The following is a 26,678-nucleotide window of genomic DNA, read 5'->3' on the forward strand; positions in this document are numbered from 1 at the left end:
TTAACCTGGTGCATCCAGACTTTTGGATTTGTGGAGTCAGTTCATTTAATTTTATTTGGCTCCCCACCTCTTTGTTGAACGCTTTATCTTCTGCTATTTTCGGACTCTCTCCGACTTCCTCAGTATCCTCATCATTTGAAGGAGCAGGGAAAACACGTATGATTGTGTTTTCAAATTCGCTTGCTGCTTTTGTTTGTTGAAAGAAGATCGATCTGTAATGTCTACCTTGCACACCTGTCGCAGAAATTGTAGCTGTCGTTTATATTGTTTTAGCAGTTGCAGTGACCGCCACCTTTTTTTTATGAATGCTGCAGTTGAAAACATTCTTAGCAACAGTAAAGTGCGTCTTAACGCTCTCCTCCTCTCAATCAGTGAAGCAGAACCCTTCGAAGTGATCTGTTTTACTAAAAAAAATGTAGGATTTACTTTAGTTTTTACCCTCTACGACTTTCCGAAGTAAAAGTATTTTACGATGATATCAAGAACGTCTTCCAAAGTAACCAACAATTGGAACTCCACTGTTATTTCCGTTCGATTTTGCAGGAAAGTCGAACTTAGTCCTATTATTTCCCTTTACCGTTCTAATTTTGGCATTAGCCCGTCCTCATTCCTGTGAGGTGGTACATTGGTGACTGTGACGTTGGTAGACCATCTTCCATGCATATACAGTGGAACCATGCCAAAATACTGGGACGTGTTTCTTGCGGTCATTCTTTGAATTTCTGCACGTTGTTGTAGATGGCTGCCACCACCCAGTGTCGTTTCCCGCTTAATATATAAACTAAAAAGGAGTCCATTTCTTCCAGGCGTTCCCAGTTCTAGCTGGAGATGAGTACAAAATTCAGTCAACTGTGTTTATTGCGGCCACTTACACCGGTTATCAAGCGGTGAGGAGAAACAAACAAAAACACAAAGACATAACCTCCCTACACACACACACACACGCACACATAATGGAAAAAGTGGAAAGCTGATCGTGGGACACGAACCTCAATATCCAGTAGACATAACAATCGTTCTACCATTGAACCGAAGCGATCCTTCGATGTTATTAATCCAAAAGAGTTTTTCAACCCAATATTTACATGCTGCTCTTTATAGCTGTATGTGGCTTGCTTCGAGAACAATTACTCCAAAGGAGAAATATTCTGCATACTCTTGAAAGTTTATAAAATCCTTATGACGTCAACAATATATATATATATATAAATACAAAATGGCTGATATTTAGCAAGGTGAGACACACATAAGAAGGAAGGAAACAAAGGACCACTGATGAGGTCACAGAAGTGTGACGAAAGAACTCTGGCCGAAATAAGATTAAGATTAATGTAATATAAAGCTGAAGCAAATTAACACCAAATATACAGTGCGTGTGTTTTTATTGGCTAAACTGGCAATATGACCATCCCCAAGTACAACAACAAATATATATATATGTAGTCAATAAATCATATACCCGAATAAGAAGCCCACTAAAGTATAGTGCAGTAAACTATTGAAGCAATAAAGTTAAAGTCTGGTCATAGAGTGACCAATGGTTTTGCATCCACAAAAGCTGCAGCCTTTTGGACAGGTCATCAGGCTCTATACAAAGACAAATTTAACTCTTCACCTTTCGGGTGTAGAAAGTTGTTACGGTCAATTGGTCAAAAAATCATCAGAGAATAAAAGGTCCGACGTTGGTGAGGACGGGTTATCTCCCCTAGACCAGCTATTTGAGAAATAGCGATCTATTTCTTAGCCTGTTAAGGATCGTAAGGAGTCTTACGAGCTTAATCAGCGAACGGGAGATCCTAATTTTACTATAGGTAGCGATTGAAATGGATAAACTGTGTGAATATTTCTTGGCGAGTATTCAGCGAGCCAGGTCTAAGGGAGTCTTTAAGTATCCTGGCTCGCTCAGCTATATCGGATAGTGAGAATGCATTAGTGGATAAATATCCCTTATCCATGGGTTAACAAGACTACCATTGGTGTCATGTTGAGAGAGATATATATTATATTTAAACATATATCATATATAAATATACTATATATTTTATATATAAATATTATATATATATATATATATATATATATATATATATATATATGCTATATATATATATTATATATAAATATACTATATTATATAGTATATATACTATATACTCAGTGAGAGACCTGGGTATCGACATGAGTGATGATGCCTCTTTCCAAGTGCACATTACCAGGATGGCAACAAAGTGCAGACGATTGGCTGGATGGATCCTGAGAACATTCAGAACCAGAGATAAGGAAACCATGATGATGCTCTGGAGGACATTCGTCCTCAGCCGCATGGATTACTGCTCACAGCTGTGGTCACCCAGCAGTGTGAAATTAACAGCAGACCTTGAAGCAATCCAGAGAAGATTCACAAAGAAGATTGTCTCTTTGCAACTGCTCAGCTACTGGGAAAGGCTGAAACAGCTAAGACTCTACTCCCTGGAGAGAAGGCGGGAGAGGTATGCAGTAATATACATCTGGAAGATCCTGGAAGGAATTGTGCCAAATTTTGGCATTGAAAGCTACACCAATGCTAGAACGGGACGACACTGCATAGTGCCAAAGATCCCAGCAATGCCATCGCGCTTCAGGACCAGTTACTGCAACAGTTTGAGTTTCAGGGGCCCACAGCTTTTAAATATTCTCCCAAAGAGCCTGAGGAACCGGCACAAAGTAGATGTAGGGGTTTTAAAATCAAAGCTGGACCTCTTCCTGTCGAGAGTCCCAGATGAACCTGCCTCGCGGCAGGAGGTGCAAATGAGGGTTGCTAAATCAAACTCCATTCTTCACCAAGTGCCACAAATTGTAAGAAGCTCCCTGTAATAACAGTGTAGCAACACGGCGGTGCATCAGCATGGCCGCAGCTCTAAGCTGAAACTACAATAAAAAAAAAAATATATATATATTTTATATAAATATACTATATATATATTATATATAAATATGATATATGATGGTATTTAATTTAGGACTTACAAGTAGGTTCAAATCCCGACCAGTTGCACTTGGCCTTATATTCCTCCGGCGTTGATGGAAATAACTACTAGTAACGCTGTGGTGTTAATTCAATCGACCCTGACCCTCCAGTTGCTTACGCAATTTTACAACAACTTAAGCAATTATTTTCAATATTTTGTTTAAATATGAGGGGGCGAGTTGGCAGAATCGTTGGCACCCCGAGTAAAATGCTTAGCGGCATTTCATCCGTCTTCACGTTCTGAGTCCAAATTCCGTCGAGGTCATCTTTGCCTTTCATCCTTTCAGGGTCGATTAAATAAGTAGCAGTTGAGCACTGGGGTCGATCTAACCGACTGACCCCATCCCCCGAAATTGCTGGCCTTGTGCCAAAATCTGAAACCAGCATTATGTTTAGATGCATTAAATATGTTTTCTTACATATGAAAGAAAACACAAATCTAGAGGGCTTGTAGCCGATTATATTGATTCCATTATTTTACCGATACTTATGTTATGGATTCCAGCGAGAATGGAGCAGAAAATATCAAACACCATGAGGCATTTGGCCCTACTGCTTCAACCATTCAAATATCAGTTTCATAAGTTAGTATCTAAGGGACGTAACTCTCAAGGGTCATTTATATACAAGGGAGGCAATCTAAGCGAATGCTTGTAAATTCTGCCTACATACATTCATTTTCTATGTTCAAATTAGTATTAAGTATTCGTATTAATAATAGATATAAATATTTATTACCTTTAAAGGAAATGAGTATAGGTGGTAAAATTTTGGTGAGCTGTAATATATATATACAACTTACAATTGTGTACACGAAATAGAATTTCTCAGAGGGATATCCAAAATTTTGTATATCTTGTTTTTAATTAACTTTGGATTTCATCTTTTGCAAGAAATTTTTTCAAATGAATACGGTTGCTTTATAAGTCGTGAAATACAGCGTGTGTGTGTGTGTGTGTGCGTGCTGCGTTTGTTTGTATTTTATCTGTGGTGAACCACTGATTAGTACAGCCAGTCTCATTACAATGATGCAAATATAATAAAAGATATCCGTCTCTTGTCAGTTCATAGTGATCTCTTTCCAGTGTCTGACGCTGAAGAAGTGATCAGCTCTCTGGAAAGCATTGATCCAATAGTCTGGTTAGAGAGCACTTTGAACTGGTTTGGTGTGTTTACACCTATTTGTATACAGCAAGAAATTTTCTCCATGACAAAATATACCGAATGGCTTTCTTACAAGTTTGAATATGTCCCAAGTATATTTGAACTGATAACAAGTTTGTCTTTATACACATCACTGCTTAATGTTTCTCTTCTGTGTATATATGTGTGTGCGTGTATATATATATATATATGTGTGTGTGGAGGCGCAATGGCCCAGTGGTTAGGGCAGCGGACTCGCGATCATAGGATCACGGTTTCGATTCCCAGACCGGGCGTTGTGAGTGTTTATTGAGCGAAAACACCTAAAGCTCCACGAGGCTCTGTTAGGGGATGGTGGCGAACCCTGCTGTACTCTTCCACCACAACTTTCTCTCACTCTTACTTCCTGTTTCTGTTGTGCCTGTAATTCAAAGGGTCAGCCTTGTCACACTCTGTGTCACGCTGAATCTCCCCGAGAACTACGTTAAGGGTACACTTGTCTGTGGAGTGCTCAGCCACTTGCATGTTAATTTCACGAGCAGGCTGTTCCGTTGATCAGATCAACTGGAACCCTCGACGTCGTAAGCGACGGAGTGCCAACAAACAACATATATACATATATATATTAGAGAGAAAAAGAAAGTATTTAATGAGAGTAAGGTGAATCAAAAATGGATAAGAAGAATTAATTAATGTCTTACAGCTATTTCTGGGATATCCCAGAAACACCTGTAAGACAATAATCACATCTACTTCTTTTTTGATTCACTTTACTCTCATTAAATATTCTAAATGACCTGAGATGCTCGTCCTGCCTTGGTTTTGTTTTCCTTTTCCTATAATAAATACCTGCTGACTTGGAAGCCTACTTACAGATCCCTAGCTCCAGCTTCAGCTAATGAGCTTGGAACCTAATGGATGACCAACTATAGCAGTGTACCTATTGGCTTAGATCATCAATGAACTAAAGCCCTCATACTCTCTCTCTCTCTCTATATATATATATATAGATGAGGGAGGCACGTGGCTTAGTGGTTAGGGTGTCGGCACCATGATCGTAAGATTGTGATTTCGATTCCTGGACCAGGCGATGCATTGTGTTCTTGAGCAAAACACTTCATTTCATGTTGCTCCAGTCCATTCAGATGGCAAAAATGAGTAACGCTGTGATGGACTGGCGTCCTGTCCAGCTGGGGAACACATACACCATTGAAACCAGGAAACTGGGCCCATGAGCCTGGCTAGGTTTTAAAAGGGCGCATTTATTATATATGTATATATATATATATATATATATATGAGAGAGAAAGAGAGGAGATAGTCAGATCAGCAGACTAAAAGTAGTTAGGCATGATGATAGTACACTTAAATACAGAGTGTTGGTGAGTGGGGGTTTGTTAACTGGATTTCAAAATGAATATTTTTAATTCACATTAAATATAATGCTTTGTGATTACACATTTATGAAGAATTTAGAATTTAATCCAAATACATCAATACTGTATACATAAAAACATATGCTATAAAGTGTGAGATAGTAAGTTATAATATATGTGGTTTTGTGAGCATTCATTTGGTATTTTTGAGCAACCCAAGACAAACAGACATACGTTCACTGTGTGAGTGTGTGCATGTGTGTGAACGAGTACAATACATGTATGCATATGTGTGTGCCTCAACAAATTACATCTGACTCCTGACCCATGCAAGCACGAGAAAGTGGATGGTAAATGACAGTAATATATATATATATATATATCAGATAGATAGATCGCTATTGTGAGATGTGTTTTCAATTTGCAATTCAGTCTCAATATATACATACGAGAAAGGCAGGGAGCTGGCAGAGATGTCAGTATGCTGAGTGAAATGCTTAGGAGTACAAATTCTGCCAAGCTTGACTTACCCTTTCATCATTTTGGTCTCAATAAACTAAGTACCAGTTGAGCACTGGGGTCGATATAATCAACTTGCACTTTCCCTCACAATTGCTGGCCTTGTACCAAAATTTTAAACTTATACACACACACACACACACACACACACATATATATATATATATATATAAAAGAGAGAGAAAGATGAGATTTTATAAGTGAAGAATTAACATGCAATGATTGAAGGAACTGCTGCTGATTTTGTTTCCAATTCCTTATTTATTTCAATTTCTTTTCAGTTGATCTCACTTTTTTGCTGATTTCATTTTGTTTTAGCAATAAAATATAAAGAACATCCATTTTTAATCGTTGAAATGAAACAAAAATATATGAATAAGGATAAAAAATATCACTGATATATATTTGACATCATTGAAAATAATGAAAAAGACATTCTTTTATTCATGGACGTTAGATGACGATGATGATGATGAAATGATGATATTGATCCTAATATTTTATTTTAAAGCCTAGTACTTATTTTATCAATGACTATTTGTTGAATCGCTGAGTTACAGGACATGAACAAAGGATGTAAGTTTTAAGGAGTGCCAGTGTAAAGACAAACATGGAAGCACTTATGCAGTATACTGCTGGATTCTGTACAGTTTCCATCTACAAGTTTCCCTCTCAAGGCATTGGTCAGCTCAAGGCTATAGTAGGAGACATGGGTGGGTTCAAGATGCCATACACTAGGCAGTTGTGAAGTGAACTTTTTAACCACTCAACCTAATTATATACATATTTGATACTAATGAAGCAATCAAATACATCAAGGATATATCATAAACAACTTCAATAATCATGTAACATATTGCTACATATACACACATAAAAGCACATAAAGCTATAGATAATAGCATATAAATTCTGGGTTAAAAATCCTTTTGGACAGAAAATGTTGACGGCTGCCCATAAAACTCAAACTCGCATATCCTGTAGATATGATAGGCGTCCTACTATCAGACCAAATAAATGCTTTGAATTTCTCAATCCATTTTAGAATATTTATTCTTATCAGCGAGCATTGTATGTTTTTGATGTCACAAGAATTTTATTGAATGACTATTGAGGTTGTCTTTGTTTTATGACAAAAATGTCACAATCATCTTTTCAAAGTATGATAATACATAAATATATTTCTGAATTATTAGTATTATTATAATTATTATCATTATTTAAATTTCATTGTAATTTTATTATAAACCTAAGAATAAACTTGGTAAATGAATTATACGAATGAAAATGTTTCCCCCCACTATTTTTGTGTTTCCTTGTTGGAAACTTAAGATTAATTTTCATTATGGGAAGACAAAAGCTGTGTTTTGTTCCTTGATTCCAGCTTCTAATATTCCAAGTTCAACTTTGCCTTTCATCCTCTTAGGATTGACAAAATAAAGCACTAGTCAAGCACTGGTGCTAATTTGAGCTATTTACCCCTCTCCTCAAATTTCTGGCCTTGTACCTACATTAGAAACAACTATTTGTTTTATTAGTAAAATCATTTGAAAGTTTGGCAGAATGTCTTGTAGTTTTTGGTTACAGCTTTTTACATCCTGAGTTCACATCCCACCGGGGACAACTTTAGTTTTCATTGGTCCAGGGTGGATAAATGGCTGAAGTAAGTATTAGTGTCAATTGATATCATTGATAGTTCCCTTCCTTCCAAATGACTGGTCTTGTACCTCTGTAAGAAATCATCATCATCATTAGTAATAGCTGTATCATCATTATGAGACATCACAAGACAAATAGCTTTTAAATGCATCTGTCTGTTGCCTCCATCCCACTCAAACATCATCTCTTAAAAAAATATCTGCAAAAAGAAAAATACAGTGAAAGAGAGAGGAAGAATTGAAAAGGAAAGAAAAAAAAAAAGACAGATCATAATGTACTGGAAATATTCAAGATAATAATTGACAATGAATGAAGGAAAATGTAGATTCGAGACAGGTCTTTGGACTTTAGTATTTGGAGAATGGCTAGGATACCAGCAGAGTGATGAGTCAAACCTTGCTCAAAGACATGTTGTAGGGACTGAGTAGGATACTTTCTCTAGAGGGAACTAATCTCTTGTGTTTTTTTCTCCCATATGAAATCAACTGTTTAAGTGGAGTAGGTTTTCCATTGTTAAGCTATAATTGATGACAACTTTATGATGTTGACCACTGCTAAAACGTAGTCTGTTGATTATCACTATAGCTGCTTTTATTGTGATAACCATCAGCATCAATATCATATTATGTTAGTTTTTCATGCTGAGGTCATCTGGACTGGTCATCATAGTCAGTTCTTATTTAGAGTTACTGATCTCATAGAAGTTTTGTGGGGACCAGACATTGTTTTACTCATATATGTTTCATTTTGCATTGTTTATATGGTTGAATACCCATCCTTATACAAATCTCTTTACCGAGTATAATGGATGTATTTTATTTTGATGTCAGCATGGTTGTCTTGTCCAAGAGTTCTTTCCACAATACATTGACTCACTTCATTTGCCAGTCATTTTATGGAATGTATTAATAATAATAATAATAATAATGGACTCTCATATTGAAGACAATATATGAGTGTTCAGCTTTTTGCAGAATGACCTGCATAAATTGGTTAGAGTGATAAAATGCATGTGCTGTGCATAAGCTACTCCTTCTATCAAAGCGGCATTGCCTGAGCAGCTGCATGGTGCACCACACATCAGGTGTTGAAGTGATCACAGATGAAGTGTTTTGCTGAAGGACACAGTGTACCACCTGGTCTAGGAATTGAAACCATGATCTTGTGATTGTGAGTGCAACATCCTAACCACTAAGCTATGTGTCCTCACTAATAATAATACAAATAATAATAATCCTTTCTATTCTAGGCACAAGGCCTGAAATTTGTGGGGAAGGGGCGAGTTGGTTACATCAACCCCAGCACAAAACTGATACTTATTTCACCAATGCTGATAATAAAGGAACCTTTCCATGAGTGAAAGTTGTGCTAATAGGCATTGTATTTAAGAGACACAAGATTTGTCAATCCACCTCATGGTCCTGGTGGACAAAAGAGACAAGGCATTGCTAAAGTGGTGAAATGGTAGAATCATTAGCACACTGGATAAAATGCTTAGTGGCATTTTGTCCATTTTCACATTCTGAGTTCAAGTTCCACTGAGGTCAACTTTGTCTTTTATCCTTTTGGGGTAGATAAAATAAGTACCACTACAGCACTGTTATAATGTAACCAACTAGATCCCTCCCCCAAATGTCAGGCCTTTTGCCTACAGTAGGAAGATTATTATTATTATCTGCAGGGTGGTTGGTGTTCGGAAGGGCATCCAGCCATAGAAACCATGTCAGAACAGACACAGAAGTCTGGTGCAGGCTCCTGCCTGGCCAGCTCCTGTCAAACCGTCCAACCCATGCCAGCATGGAAGGAGGACGTTAATCGATGATGATGATGTTGCTGTTAAGTCAGTGAGTTGACAGAATCTTTAGCACATCACAAAAAAATCAAAAAAAAAAAAAAAAAATCATAGCAACATTTCTTCTGGGTCTCTAGGTTGTGAGCAAAAATCTCACCAAAGTCAACTTTGCTTTTTATTCTTTCAGGGTTGATAAAATAAATACTAGTCACATATTGTATTTGATGTAACCAACTTGCCCCAGTGCCCTTAAATTGCCAGCCTTGGGCCAAATTTTGAAAGAATTATTATTGTTGTTGTTAAGGTGGTGAGCTGGCAGAATTGTTAGCACACTGGATGAAATGCTTAGTGACATTTTGTCCGTCTTTACATTTTGAGTTCAAATTTTGCCAAGGTTGACTTTGCCTTTCATCCTTTTGGGGTTGAGAAATTAAGTACCAATGAAACACTGAGGTTCATGTACTCAACTTAACCCCTTCCCTACAATTTCAGGCCTTGTGCCTATAGTAGAAAGGATTAATTATTGCTGTTGTTGCTCATCATTTGAGAGATATCAGGAACAAAAGAAAGAAGAAAAAATATGTACATTTTGGAAAACATGCTTAAAAATGGTGAGAATGTTCCAATAAAATTTACAGATTCCATTATTGCTGTTTTGTACAATGTACAGTGTCTATCCTTATATGGAATCTATCAATATTTTTCCAGAAGTGGTTGTGTATTGTTCTGGTGGAGCTAGTTTTTTTTCTTTTCTTTTTACTTGTGGGATCTGGAGCAAGGTGCAACGTTAATAGGTTTTATAAGCAATAATTGATACTCTACAAAGCTCAAGCAAAGAACAACCACAAAGATTTGTTCTGGCATCTGGAATGATGCTGCAGTAACATGCACACAAAGACATCTTAAACTGCATCATGAAAAGGGTCTATTGGCAAAAAAAAAAAAAAAAAAATCAGACATGTCCTCTTCTGGTACTGAAAAGAAAGGCTGGTTGTTGAGATGCCATGTTAAGGATCCTTGGCAACAAGACCCAATAATTGGAGCATATATGAAGGCTCTTGTTGAGTGCTGCTCATGATTTAGGGGTGTGTGGAGCAATGATGTTAAGAGAGAAAACTGTATATATCTAATTAGATTGATGGGGCACATTCCCTAATAACTACAATACTTTTAGCTCAACAGTTAGGTCTGTGTAATTCCTTAACTTTTCAGCTAATAATATTCATAACCTGCATGTATTTATTGTTAAATTCTTCCAAAATACATTTGTTCCAACATGATACTAGATCTTTGAAAACTCATGTTGGATGTTTCCAGTGTCTTCTTTGATGTTTGATATTCTCACAGGTTCAGGTTAGAGGTTCACCAATGTTGAGTTTCCCTATCATCTCGCTAGGTGCAATAAAATAAATACTACTGAAATATTGGGATTGATTTGGTCAAAAATATTTCTTGTTTCCCTTACATTTAGAGTGAGGCAAGTTAGCAAAGAGAGGTGATTATATACTTACACAAGAGATGCTGTGAAAAGACAGAATGTTATATGCAATACACTTACACAGAGGGAAGTATGAATAGATGAGATTGGGCATATAATTTGATATAAAACATCATGTCTAGACAAACAGGGAGAATTATACACATAAACACACACATGTATATCTAAGAGATGTGAAACCTTATCAAAAAAAAAAAAATTTACTCCTGGGAGTACAGTGCATTAATGCAGAGTAGACTGAAACAGTTAAACAAAGAACACAACATATGTAAAAAGATGAGATATTATGAAAAAAACAACACACCAAATACCCACAGAATGATTAAAATATTCCATTTAAGTAGAAAATACTGGGTAATTAGAAAGTGAATACATTAAAATCACACATGATACCATATATATGTGTTCTTTTTTTGTACATTATAGACAAATATATTTAGTTTTACTTTGAAGGAATTACTGGATTATAATCCTTGAAAATAAAAATTTCTCAATTTCAGCCATTACATTTTGTGTAGCTAACTAATTTTCTGATTTCAGTGACTGGACTGTGATCAGACTGGGGGGTTAGTATTGTCAAAGATTTTGTTGATGTATCCCTCTCAATACTAGTGAGAGGTGTTTAATTCATCAACCTAAGAGGTAGCTGGAAGACAAAGTTAACCAGACATAAAGAGATTTATCCAAGATAGATTAAAATGACGGGGAAAAAACAAAACAATAAATAAATTACTTTCATTTGACACTGACTTTTGCAATCAAACCTCAATACACACATACATACATCTGATGGGCTTCTTCACAGTTTCCATCTGTCAAGTTTCATTTACAAGGATTTGGTCTGCCTGAGTAATGGAAGAAGGCATTTGCCTAAGATGCTATGAACTAATATTGAACTAAAAACCATGTGGTTTTGAAGAAAAATTTTTAAACAAAGCCATGCATGTATCACTTCAGATAATTTCTCGTTAATAATTTGTCGAAACTAAGGCAGTAAGCTGGCATAACTGTTGCCAGACTGGAAGAAATGCCTGACAGCATTTCTTCCAGCTTCTGAGTTCAAATGCTGCTAGGATTGACTTTGCTTTTATTCTTTCAGGGTCAATAAAATAAGTACCAGTTGAACACTGGGGTCAATGTAATTGATTTTCCCCCTCCTCTGAAATTGCTGGCCTTGTGCCAAAATCTGAAACCAATATTTTGTCAAAGTAAAACAGTGAACTGGCAGAATCATCACTGCAGAGGTAAACTGCAGCATTTCTTCTGACCCTACATTTGGACTTCAAATGCTGCAATGAAATAAGTACCAGTTGAACACTGGGGTCAATGTAATTGATTTTCCCCCTCCTCTGAAATTGCTGGCCTTGTGCCAAAATTTGAAACCAATATTTTGTCGAATATATATCTATATCCTATTTGAGATGAGTCATATTCCTTTGTGGTACTCATGCATAAGTGAAGGAACAAGTAACTCGAGTATATTGCTGTAGAGGACCAACTTCAACAACAAGAGTGATGATAAGAATAACGAGGGTGTTGTTGATTCTATGTTCTCTCTTTATATTGGACTTTTAGCTCAGAAATTTCTTCAGTAAATGCAATACATATAATTTCTTTTAACAAATTCACAGGGCTGTTGATAATCACTGATTTGTGTTGTGTTAAACAGGTGAAAGATAAAACTATTCCTGGATAGGATACTTGACTAATAGACATAATGTTTCTAGTGGAGGAATTGAACTTAGCTGCGCAAACCAACAGATCACTTGATGAATTTTACTATGATGTTGCTGTCCATTGTGAGGAATTACATCATGACAGAGTACCTATTTTCAGCTAGGTAAACTGAGCTGTTGGGAACTGAGTGCCTTGGTCACAAAAACATGTGGTTGTGATGACAAGACATAAATGGCTAATTTGTTAGGTTATTTAACAAGATGCTGACTTTCCATTGTATTTTCTAAATATCTTTAAACACATCAAAATTTGAAATAAAACATGCAATGTCATGCTTTCTAATCAAATAATGAATTAAAGTAAAGAAGACAATATATATTTACAAAGAACAGATACCATGTACTTTACAGTTGGGTGCAATACATTTTAAGAGGAGAATATCATGCAGTTCAATAGAGGCAAAAAAAATAGTTAGCAATACTTGGAAGATACATTCTTAATTAATAATCTCTTGTGCGAGAAGGGAGGCAGTATTTATTTAAGCAGCGGACACAATCCAGTGAGGTAGCATCTACACGCATAGTCAACAAGCTAGCAATAACAGCTAAATCTCCGTTGAATTAGTCTCTCACTTAAAAAAGAAAAAAAAAGATACAATGATTTATTTAGGTCAGTATACGTTATATCACAATAAAAGATGGGGCAGTCATGGCTGGAATGCCTTTCATGAGTCTGCTCGACAAATCCTAAATTAAGGCTAAATGATGACAGAAGATAGTATGAAATCTGCATGTGAACCACACCTAGGTCTGTTTGCATTGCAGCAGTTTAGTTTTATGTCACATCTAAGATCAAAGACGTTCCAACAACCATGACCATCTCAACTTTCAGATACTCTCTTTTGATTACTCTATGTAACTTATTTTCAATTAATCAACAACTTAGAAGGAATTAACATAGTACGTGTGAGTCCAAAGACTCGATCTTCAGCAATATGTTAGTGCAAACAAGGATTTCTTACATAGGTACAAGGTGAGAAATTAGAGAGAAGTGGGCTCATCAATTAAATCTACCAATAATCTATTGTGCATATATATATATAGAGGGGAGGCAATTAGATCTATTCTAGTATTTGACTGGTGCTTTATTTTATCAATTTCAAAAGAACGAAAGGTAAAGTTGACTTTAGTAGGATTTGAACTCTGAATGAAAAGAGCCAAAACAGGCAAAACAGGCATAAGGTCTTGAATTTGTGTGGGAGAGAACAGTTGATAAACACAGTCTCAGCAAAAATTTAAACTCAGAATGTAAAGGGTTGTAATCAGACCCTCAAAACATTTTGGTCAACACCCTTATGATTTTGCTGCATCTTTTGCAAGACAGGCTGGGTCAAGTGCTTTGTTTCTCAACAAGCGACTGTGTGATAAAGTGTAACATATGAATCTGAATCAGACCAGATTGTTACATGATTGTTTGACCATATTTACAAAGGGTTGTATCTATTACTCCTCTTTCCAAATCTCAAAAACTGGGGTCACTACTTCTTTCTGTGGTGTTAAGTAAATGCAAAACAGACCTTTCCTTGGGTACAATACTGATCTATCATAAGAAGATTTTTTTTATATGAGAATGTGGTATTAGATTTAGCTCTACAAACCAACAAATCCCTGTATTAACTCTTTAACACTGTTTACACTAGTTAGTAATACCAACCCGTGATATTTGGTAAAACCATCTTGCATGTAGCCTGTGAAACCTACTAACTCCATTTATGATAACCAGCAAGTAATACCAGCCTGTGGTACTAAGTGAGTGTAAGACCAGTCTGTAGCATTTAGTAATACCAGCTTGTGATATCTAGTAACATAAACCTGTGGTAGGTAATGAGTAATACGAACCTGTGGCACATAGTTGCAGCTGAATGAACTTGACTGTTGAGGTATAAGTTTTTTGGCCATAGATATGATGCAGTACTGGTGACATGACATGAACTGGTGACCTCTTGCTTGGTTGTCTGGTACCTTATCTATTTTGGCTAATCCACGTTTATGATCTGAATTTGTTAGGCTATAATTTATACCATGAAAATATTCAGCCCATCCTCATCCCTGTCCCCAGCAGCAGTGGCAGTAACGATCAGTGAGAGCCTCTATGTGGTCATAAGATGTGCAAGAAATAAGAGGCAAATTTCCTTAAAGTTAAAAATACATAGGATAATGAAGTTTGGAGTATATCATATCTAGCACACACACACACACACACACACACACACACACAAAAAACATAAACACAAAAAAACATGAAGGCTGGTAATATGGTTATAGCTTGAATGATTTAGCTCAGGAATCTGCTCAATAAGAGCTTACTTGAATGCTAAACAATAAAAGCAGCAGCAACACAAATGCTATGCTAAAGTAACTAAGACATGCAAGACTAGTAGCAGCCATATTAAACAGGCAAAACTGACCACCAACACCAACATCAACAACAATGACAACAACACTACTTTGGCAAAGTACTCCAGATGCAGGATTAGTTACAGTCACTACATTAATAAGAGACAACACATCATCATTTGATGCCCACTTTCTCTATGCTTGCATATGTCAGCTAGAATTTGTTGCAGCAGGTTTTTTTCTACAACTGGATGCACTTCCTGTCACCAACCTCTACCTGTTTCCCCATGATGAGACATGTTTTTCTTGGATGACCAGAAATGAACAATGGTGCTTGTATGGTGGCGATGCTTGTTCACAATCATCCGAAGAAGTCAAGACAAGGGTGCATTTAAACACATCTACACACATTACTGAAAGAAGCCTATTGTGTATATATATATATATATATATATATATATACACAAACGAATATACATCTGCATATACACACACATACATACATATATACATACATGTATATACATGCATATATATACATACATACACATATACATACACATATACATACACACACACACACACATATATATATATATATATATATATATATAGTATAGGACAATCAGTAAGTTGTCATAATAGAACTCAGAGTTTTAAATGGTGGAGCTAAAAGCTTTGAGGCATTTTCATCAGCTGTGTGTGTAATATATTACACACATATATATATACACATACACACACAAATGTATATATACACACATACATACATACATACACACATATATACATATGTATATATATATATATAGATATACATGCATATACATATATCATCATCATCATCATCATCGTTTAACGTCCGCTTTCCATGCTAGTATGGGTTGGACGATTTGACTGAGGACTGGTGAAACCGGATGGCAACACCAGGCTCCAATCTAATTTGGCAGAGTTTCTACAGCTGGATGCCCTTCCTAACGCCAACCACTCAGAGAGTGTAGTGGGTGCTTTTACGTGTCACCCGCACGAAAACGGCCACGCTCGAAATGGTGTCTTTTATGTGCCACCCGCACAAGCCAGTCCAGGGGCACTGGCAACGATCTCGCTCGAAAATCCTACGGGAGCCAGTCAGGCGGTACTGGCAACAGCCACGCTCAAAATGGTGCATCTCATGTGCCACCCGCACAAGAACCAGTCCAGGGGCACTGGCAATGATCTTACTTGGCTTGCCGGGTCTTCTCACGCACAGCACATTTCCAAAGGTCTCGGTCAGTAGTCATCGCCTCGGTGAGGCCCAATGTACGAAGGTCTTGCCTCACCACCTCAGCCCAGGTCTTCCTGGGCCTACCTCTTCCACGGGTTCCCTCAACTGTTAGGGTGTGGCACTTTTTCACGCAGCTATCCTCATCCATTCTCACCACATGTCCATACCAGCGCAATCGTCTCTCTTGCACACCACAACTGATGCTTCTAATGTTCAGCTTTTCTCTCAAGATACTTACACTCTGACGGGTATTCACATTGACATTACACATCCAACGGAGCATACTGGCTTCATTCCTTGCGAGCTTACATATGTCCTCAGCAGTTACAGCCCATGTTTCACTGCCATGTAGCATGGCTGTTCGTACACATGCGTCATACAGTCTGCCTTTTACTCTGAGTGAGAATCCCTTTGTCGCCAGCAGGGGTAAGAGCTCTCTAAACTTTGCCCAGGCTATTCTTATTCTAGCAGCTACACTTTCAGCGCACCCACCCCCACTACTAACTTGGTCGCCCAGATAGCGGAAGCTATCGACTATCTCTAGTTTTTCACCCTGGAATGAGATAGAAGTTGTTTCCTGTTTGTTTACAGTCTTTATTGCACCTGAACATCTGCCACAAACAAAAACTAACTTGCTAGTTAACCTGCCTTTGATGTTGCTGCACCTCTTATGTGTCCATAGCTTGCACCGGGTACATCTTATAGAGTTACTACCTACTCCTTTTCTACATACTGAGCAGGGCCATCTACCTGAAGGGGTTTGTGATATATATATATATATACATACACACACACACATATAAATATATATACATGTATACATGCATACATATATATATATATATATACATTGTATATATACATGGCTGTGTGGTAAGTAGCTTGCTTACAAACTACATGGTTCCGGGTTCAGTCCTACTGCATGGCACTTTGGGCAAGTGTCTTCTACCATAGCTTTGGGCCGACCAAAGCCTTGTTAGTCGATTTGGTAGACGGAAACTGAAAGTAGCCCATCGTATATATGTATGTGTGTGTATATGTTTGTGTGTCTGTGTTTGTGCCCCCCAACATCGCTTGACAACTGATAGAATAAGTACTAGGCTTACAAAGAATAAGTCCTGGAGATGGTTTGTTCGACTAAAGGCGATGCTCCAGCATGGCCGCAGTCAAATGACTGAAACAAGTGAGAGAGTAAAAGAGTATATATATACATACATACAATATATATATGCACATATAGATATACATAAATATACATATACATACATACAATATATGCACATATATATATATATATATACATACATATATATACACATATATACATACATATATACACATACATATATAAATATATATATCATCATCATCATCGTTTAACGTCCGCTTTCCATGCTAGCATGGGATGGACGATTTGACTGAGGACTGGCAAGCTAGAGGGCTGCACCAGGCTCCAATCTAATCTGGCAGAGTTTCTACAGCTGGATGCCCTTCCTAACACCAACCACTCCAAGAGTGTAGTGGGTGCTTTTATGTGCCACAGGCACGAGGGCCAGTCACTTGGTACTGGCATTGGCCACGCTCAAAAAGATGTTTTTTACGTGCTACCTGCACGGGAGCCAGTCCAGCAGCACTGGCAACGACCTCGCTTGAATGATTTTCTAACGTGCCACCAGCACAAGTGCTAGAAGGCAACGCTGGTAATAATTACACTCAAATGGTGCTATTTACAGGCCACTAGCACAGAAGCCAGACAGCTGCTCTGGCAATGAACATGCTCGGACAGTGCTGTTAGTGCTCCACTGGCACAGGTGCCAGTCATCGAGTATGGTTCAATTTACGATTTCACTTGCCCCAAAAAGTCTTCGCAAGCAGAGTTTAGTGTCCAATGAAGGAGAGGTTGGCATGGGTGCCAGTCGTCAGATTCGGTTCGATTTCGATTTCAGATTTCAAATTCTAAATTCACTTGTCTTAACAGGACTTCGATATATATATATATATATATATATACACACATATATACTCTCTTTTTCTCTTTTACTTGTTTCAGTCATTTGACTGCGGCCATGCTGGAGCACCGCCTTTAGTTGAGCAAATCGACCCGGGGACTTATTCATTGTTAGCCTAGTACTTATTCTATCAGTCTCTTTTGCCGAACCGCTAAATTACGGGGGACATTAAACACACCAGCATTGGCTGTCAAGCAATGCTAGGGGGATAGATACAGACACACAAACATACACACACACACATATATACAACAGGCTTCTTTCAGTTTCTGTCTACCAAATCCACTCACAAGGCTTTGGTTGGCCTGAGACTATAGTAGAAGACATTTGTCCAAGATACCACGCAGTGGGACTGAACCTGGGATTTTTTTCAATTTCTGTCTAACAAATCCACTTATAATGCATTGGTCATTCACAGTCTGTAGCAGAGACATTTGTTCAAAGTGCCACACAATAGAACTGAACATGAGACCACATGGTTGGTTAAGAAGTAAGCTTCTTAACAACACATCCTCACCTACACCTATATACCACAATGTTTCTCCATTCTAATGTAACAGAACAACCCAAACTGGTGTACTTTTTTTGCATATGTATTTATTACATTAGACAAAGACAAATCTACATAAACAGTAACAGTCACAGTAAACAGTACACAAAAATATGTAGAGATAGATAAATAATGAAGAATTTTTATGAAAGATGGTAGTTACTCACTTGGAACAAACTAAAGATAAATGACATCAGACTTTATTCTGAAATGAAAATGGAAGGAGGGGAAATAAAGGAAAAATTGTATTTTTAAAAACATGAAAAAATAAAGCAAGAAACACAAGCAAACCTTAAATTTCTGTTGTAGAGAAAACCCACTGGCTTTAGAAGTGGGTTTGACTATTGACCATATGGTCTCCAGTTCTAACCCAACTTTTGCTAATGCTTGCTTAATTTAATCAGACTGGCAAATGGTTTCAACACTTACATATTTTAGGCCAACCCAGGAGTCTACACATAGCCATTCAAACTGGTTGCTAGAAATCACAGCCAAATTCCCTCAAAATACACCTGTTCAATCAGGGCTGAACTGGGACTAAATAATATCAATATCTACTTTTTAATGACTGAATGTTTAGCAATAAGAAAAGAAAGAAAGAAACAATTCTAAGTGAAAAAAAAAAAAAAAAAATCCTTATATTATGTATGTCCAAATTTGCAGAAACCATCTCATTCATGGGAAATGAAAAAAACAAAAATATGTAAAATAAAATAAAATAAATTAAATCCCTGTAAAGATCAACCTCAGGACTTGAACCACAAAACAAAGTCAACAAAAATGCTGGACTATTGGAAAAGAAAACTCTCTCAGTATATAGAGGAGCTACTTTAGGTTTAACATTTTCTCAAGTATCTACGAAGTGTTGTTTTTTGTGTTTAATTAAAAGTAGCTGATTGCGATCACTAATTCGACAATCCTCCTCAATAAATCTGGATTAAGTTTATATGGATGCTGTTTGCGATTTGTCTGATTATGGCATTACTTCTACACATAACATGGAATACTTCTTGATGGATAAATGTTCTTACATTTCATGTAGTTGATTACCTCAGACTTGACTGTTATCACATCATAGGTTTATGATAGTGGAGTGAGAAACATAATTGAGTTTATACACACACACACAAACACATATATATGTGTGGTGTACATAAGTATAATAGTTAAAACACAAGCGGAGTATATAATACATTCCACCAATAACGTTTAGTATTCTATCAAACTGACTGTCTACAATTTCATGTTTGAGTATATATATATATATATATATATGTGTGTGTGTGTGTGTGTATGCAAACTCATATTCATAAATGAATACATATCTATATATATATATACATGTTTATGTACTTCTCAGCACACTGGGAATCACAAATTGGTAATTAAGATTTGCTTCTGTTACTGTTTTAGTACTATGAATTGCATCCCATAGGTTAATTGCAATATTTTCTCTTTTTGCTTGTCTGTTTTTGTTAACTGCCCTAATTTTCTTTCAATTAATCAATATTGCTATGTTATTAGTGGTACTCTTGTCTGATAAAAAACATACCTTCCATTTAACAATGAAAACAACCTGTGACCCTTTAAAAGACTACCTTTATTTTAACTCTTTAACATTTAAGCTGGCCAATTCTTGCCCAAATATTCTGTTTAATTTTCAAACCAGCCAGACCTGGCCTCTCACACCTACCCTACAATGTCATTTTGGAGATAAACAATTACATCAGTGAAATCTCACATCTTCAAGATAATGTATAATTGATTTAAAACAGTATGAATAAATATATATTATATTTGACAGAGTTATCTGAATGCTCAAGGGTTAATACTATAAAACAGGATTGCTTTACATTTTTCAATGCAATGTAAAAGGAATGTTCTCTTTTGTATTTCTTTGATGAATTGTTATTTTACAGTTGTATGACCCTACTACTACTAACCAGTACTACTAACTACTACTACTAACCACTCATGTAAACTGTAAAAAGTAGAACACTAGTGTGAGTAACTCAGAGTCACAATTCAATGTGCTATGCCACATATTGATACCTTTTCTACTATTACAAACCACTCAACAGGAAATTAAGATTAAAATCAGTTTTGTAAGTGTCCAGTGGACACAACACATTGGTAGCAGTATTACAAATGTTTACACTTCTAATCTTAACGAATGCCTCTTTGTCATAGTAAGAACACTTAAACCTGTGATTAAAGCTATGCCTGAGAGACATTGTTGTCTTTTCTGTATTATTTTCCATTATTTTTATTTCTCTGTTGGTTGCAGTCTCAGTAGGTTCAATCATTCTTGATTGGTCTAGTCATTTATGGGTGACTTGTTGGCACTCCGTCGCTTACAACGTCGAGGGTTCCAGTTGATTCGATCAACGGAACAGCCTGCTCGTGAGATTAATATGCAAGTGGCTGAGCACTCCACAGACACGTGTGCCCTTAACGTAGTTCTCGGGGAGATTCAGCGTGACATAGTGTGACAAGGCTGACCCTTTCAATTACAGGCCCAACAGAAACAGGAAGATAGAGTGAGAGAAAGTTGTGGTGAAAGAGTACAGTAGGGTTCGCCACCATCCCCTGCCGGAGCCTCGTGGATCTTTAGGTGTTTTCGCTCAATAGACACTCACAACACCCGGTCTGGGAATCGAAACCATGATCCTATGACCATGAGTCCGCTGCCCTAACCACTGGGCCATTGCACCTCCACTTATAGGTGACTATGAAGAGATGAAATGGAAGAGACAAAGAAAGGAGCCAAATAGCAGCCAGACACCATTAAACCAACGACCATTTGGAACAGGATGGCTCCTACTAGTCAGTCGTAATATGCTGTAGAAGTCCATTGTGGAAAAAAAACAACCATCTCTGGGTTATGTTCCTTATATCTAAGCCGAGCTCCTGGAGTAAATATTTTACTATCACAAGCCAAGTAAAATCACAGTCATGGCAGATACTGGTGTCACACAAATGGCACCTGTGCCAGTGGAATGTAAACGCATCCATTACACTCTCAGAGTGGTTGGTGTTAGGAAGGGGCATCCAGCCATAGAAACCATGCTAAATCAGACTGGAGTCTGGTGCAGCCTTCCAGCTTGCGAGTCCTGGTCAAACTGTCCAATCCATGCCAGCATGGATAACAAATGTTAAATGATGATGATGCTGAATATGTAAGGAAAAACCAGAGAAACTCATACTTGATTATGGATCACACACCTTGCCACTATGGGGTAGACAACTTTCCTGTCAAATGGCCACTGACCTCTCAGCTTACATTTAGAAATTTACTGGTCTGACAGTTGATGAGGCCTGCTTTGAAATACTATGCATGAGCATCAGGTTGTTCTGTCTCCTGTGTTCATGGCATTTCTCTGGCTCTTCTGAGAAAGGAGGAAAACTAATTTACTGATGCAACAAATGTAGTAGAAAGAGTGGTCAGTTTCATCTGCTCAGGTACCACTCTAACTAGTGTACAGGCAAGAAATGTGAAAGACAGTCCTGTGAACTCATATCAGAGCTGTATGTGATGAATATGGCTGTGCATTCCATACAATCACTGGAAGGCTACAGCATCATAGGCAAAGGTTTGAGTGATTACAAATTTGTGCAGGATTGCTTCATATGTGAGAGAGTTGGCTTGAAATGCACGAGATGGTTGAGGTTCACAGCTGCCCTATAAGAGCACAACAAGCATAATCCAATGCAGAGGACAAGGTACTGCTGGTACTTGGAATTATAGATAAAGCTTTTAAGAAAAATCCATGCTATAGAGCTAAGCTTTGTATACTTAACATACTGTCTAGGAAAAGTAATAGAGTTGTTCTACTCTGTCTTCCACATACCTCTAAGAGAAAACATTTGGCACTAATTCTAGATGAATTCTTCATCTCAGATTTTTTAAAACATGGAAATCCTGGCCTTAACTGAAAATGGTTGTTTTTCCTCTGTGTTATGTAGTTGAAGGTTTCTTGGTCTGTATGATATGATGTCTGGTCCCAATGTACAATGTGCCTTCTTTTCTAACTTGTTGATGATCAGTTCTGTTGCTCAATGTGCTGCATTGTATCATATTCAGTTGCTTCCTAGCCATGTTTCTATGCACCTGACCAAAGATGGATTAAGTACTTGTGCATGTGTGTGTGTGTGTGTGTGTGTGTGTGTATTATATTTACTGTATTCCTTATATATTTACCATGTATTTGACATTCTGTTGTATTATATTAATTGTTATATTTATAGAAATGGTAGTTATTGGATCTCAGTTGGTTTCAAAGATCACAATTCAACTGTATTACTCATTGAATTAGTTTGTAAGTGACTGAGCATTTCACTGTCACGCGTACTTGTAATGTAAGTCTCAAACAGAAGCAGTAGGACAGAGTTTCTTTTCAATTATAGGTAGAATCCCACCAATGAGCTCCTACATAGTTTCTGCCGACCCATTTACATCACAAAGTACATGTTGACCCAATGCTCTTGAAAATGACTTTTGCCTGAGATATCATGTACTGAGATTGAATCCAGTATCTCATGGTTGTGAAGTTAACTTCTTAACTAATCGGCCATTTAATATTTAATTGTGTTATTTACATTCAAAATCTGATTATGATAAAATACCAGTGATGTACAGGGATGAAGGGGATATTCAATTGATTCCAAACACACTTTCCTTCATATCTATTCTATGAAGGAAAACAAAGTACACACCAACAGTAGGCTGCAAGAGAGTAACAGCAACCACAAATTTACTTATATTCTCTATGCTCTGTTTTATCATTCTTCCAGGAACACTGAAATATATGTAAGCAGCATACAAAGGATTAATAAATATATACGTACTTATACCAGTAATATATCAGTGTCAATTCTGTTTTCAGTAGGTCATTGACAGCTAACAAAATGCTAAACCAACAACCTACAGACCTAAATAGTCTAAATATATTACAAGGCATATATATAGGGCATAGAACTCCATTCTGGACACACTGGCCTGCTTCGGTCCTCTTTGGAGGTCAGGATTACATAGTATAGTTAGAACTGTTATTCGTTCTTTGGCTGCAATAAATGACAATTAGAGCTTGGACAAAATTATTAAACTGGTCTGGGGAAGAAGCATAATGAATATAGAATATGGGAAATAAGAAATGGTGTATGCAACAGTTAATAGAAAGGAGACATTGAATGAATATACATACAAAATATACAGTTAGGAAGATTGGAAAAGATGTGTATTTGTTGAGATTCACAAAATTTTCAGGATATGTTGAATAACATGAGATAAGAATGCAGCTATGAATACCTAATTTTAATCTTTTATAGTTATATTAGTTGCTGCTGCTTCAGAACTGCCTGAAGCAGACATTTCTTCAAGAGTAGACTAGTAGCATTTGCAGTAAATGATCAAATGTTTAGAGCAGCAATTTTCAATCTTTATCAAGACAAGGCACACTGAATAAACTACTCAAATTGTTATGACAGGTCACCATTAGCTTTTTAAATGTTTTCTTATATAAATAAAACAAGTACCAAAGTTGTTTTTGAAACAGATATGGGTACATGCATTGCACTTTGCTGTGAAGAAAAAGATAAATACTCCATTGCAGTGCATTAAAAAAGTATCCTGGTATTTTTCAATTTGCTTCAAAAACTTAAGGCATACTTGTGGGCACTGTTGAATGCATTGCTGCATTTAGTTCACTACTGTAAGTAGTGGCCTCATTGTAAAATTGACATATTTGTCATGAGTTTGCAAAGCATGATTTCAGCTACCCACTTCTTTCAGGTATAGCTTGGGAAGGCATAGTCTTTGCTAAACTAGCTTAACCAAGAAGCCCTGCATGAAGTCAAAAATCTTCAGTGGTAGAAGCCCTGTGAGCCAATAGGTCATGGAATAGTCCACAATTACAAAAATCAACAACGTTAATTAATAACTACAATAATCACTACATTACATTAATCTGTGGGGTAAACAGTATTCTATATTCAGGAGATTTCCATAATATTGTATTTTTTTCTAACAGAGAGACAGTATATGTTCATAGAATCAATCTCAATATTTCTGTTGCTAAGTTTCATGACAACTAGAATAATGTTATTCAAAAGGGCGCAGCTCAGGGACCAGAGAATCTCCCCAGATCGAGCCTCTACTTGTCTGCATTGAGAAGTTACAGCTCTGGTGCCATGGACACATGATCTGAATATCACAGGAAAGAACCTCAGGATAAATTCTCCAAGCCAACTGGCAGGAGACCTAAGGGGTAGACCAAGAACAAGATGGTTGGGAATCCAACCAGAAAGTCTTATGATAGTTGCTTCTGATAGGACCCTATGGAAGAGGCACCTGAGGGCCCAACCCAGCCATGATCCTACTAGGAATAGTAGGCAAAGAAGATGGATGGATGGAATGTTTCATGATGAAAGGGGTAAAAAAATAGACAATAGGCACAGGCATGGCTGTGAGGAAAGAAGCTTGCTTCTCAAGCACATGGTTCCAGGTTCAGTCCCACTGTGTGGAACCTTGGACAAGTGTCTTATACTATAACCTTGGGCTGACCAAAACCTTGTGAGTGGATTTGGTAGATGGAAACTGAAAGAAGCTCATCATATATATATATATATATATATATATATGTGTGTGTGTGTGTGTGTGTGTGTGTGTGTGTGTGTGTGTGTGTGTGTGTGTGTGTGTGTGTGTGTTTTTGTGTCTGTGTTTGTTCCCTCCATTGCTGCTTGACAACTGGTGTTGGTGTGTTTACACCCCCCATAACTTAGCAGTTCAGCAAAAGAGACCGATAGAATAAGTACTGGATTTAAGAAATAAGTCCTGGTGTCAATTTGTTCAACTAAAACCCTTCAGAATGGTGCTCCAGCATGGCTGCAGTCAAATGACTGAAATAAGTAAAAGAATAAAAAAAATAAACACTGACTCCTGTAAGATTTACATAGGACTGAGAAAGCAACAGCTAAAAAAAGTGTAGTGCAATTTAGTTACTTCCTCCTATGTTCAAATTTTACATCTGTGCCACAGAACAATGATTCGGAACATTTGGTTTTAAGAAAAGCCAATAGGTATGTGCATCAACTATGCCAAATTTTAGTCTGTTCTGGAATACTACTATGTAGAGTTTAGCTGTGTAAGGAAAAGTAAGTAGTAAGGGAATTTCATGAATAATTAGTTTGAATGAGTAAAAATGGTTATAGTTGCTGCAAGGAGACAAGCTTAGTAGGCTTGATATAAAAGTTTCTCAGAAGAAATCAAACTGATTATCTTTTATCAAACACATAAATGCTTATAACACACTAATAACAGTGACTGTGAAAATGGTAGAGACAAAACAATGCAGTTTGCTCAGGTGTCACAGAGTGAAGTAGTTACTTATTTTCATATCACATTTTAGTTTGCATGACAGTAAGACTGAGAAGGGACTGTCTAACTCATGAGGCATATCATCATCATCATCATCATCGTTTAACGTCCGCTTTCCATGCTAGAATGGGTTGGACGATTTGACTGAGGACTGGTGAACCAGATGGCTACACCAGGCTCCAATCTGATTTGGCAGAGTTTCTACAGCTGGATGCCCTTCCTAACGCCAACCACTCGGAGAGTGTAGTGGGTGCTTTTATGTGTCACCAGCACAAAGCATAAATAGCACAAAGTATTTTTGACTGGAAGCATTCATTTATTAGTTATCTTCTCCTAAGCCTCCTGCTCACCATCATTGTTTTACATTGGCTTCCCCTACAGCATAGGTTAGACAGGTAGTCAGTTGGAGCCAG

The 26,678-nt window shown here is 37.2% G+C and overlaps 1 protein-coding gene across 4 annotated transcripts in view; it reads right to left on the bottom strand.

The window, feature by feature from the left end:
- Positions 1–6,445: 6,445 nt before the first annotated feature.
- The window catches only part of LOC106875604 (vesicle transport protein GOT1B), a 47,509-nt gene continuing 27,276 nt past the window's right edge, over positions 6,446–26,678 (bottom strand). Inside the window, exons 6-7 of one of the 4 annotated variants that reach the window (XM_014923821.3) lie at positions 19,058–19,095; positions 6,446–7,903 (exon numbers count right to left, since the gene is read on the bottom strand). In XM_014923821.3, coding sequence (XP_014779307.1) covers positions 19,084–19,095 — 12 coding nt within the window. In that variant the 3' untranslated portion in view covers positions 6,446–7,903; positions 19,058–19,083. Of the gene's footprint in view, positions 7,904–11,171; positions 13,303–19,057; positions 19,096–26,678 lie in introns of those variants that run through there. The other 3 variants (XM_014923820.3, XM_089351915.1, XM_089351914.1) reach the window with 3 other exon arrangements.

The sequence above is a fragment of the Octopus bimaculoides genome, chromosome 5 (genome assembly GCF_046866305.1).
Source record: "Octopus bimaculoides isolate indiv1 chromosome 5, ASM4686630v1, whole genome shotgun sequence".
Classification (NCBI taxonomy): Eukaryota; Metazoa; Mollusca; class Cephalopoda; order Octopoda; family Octopodidae; genus Octopus; species Octopus bimaculoides.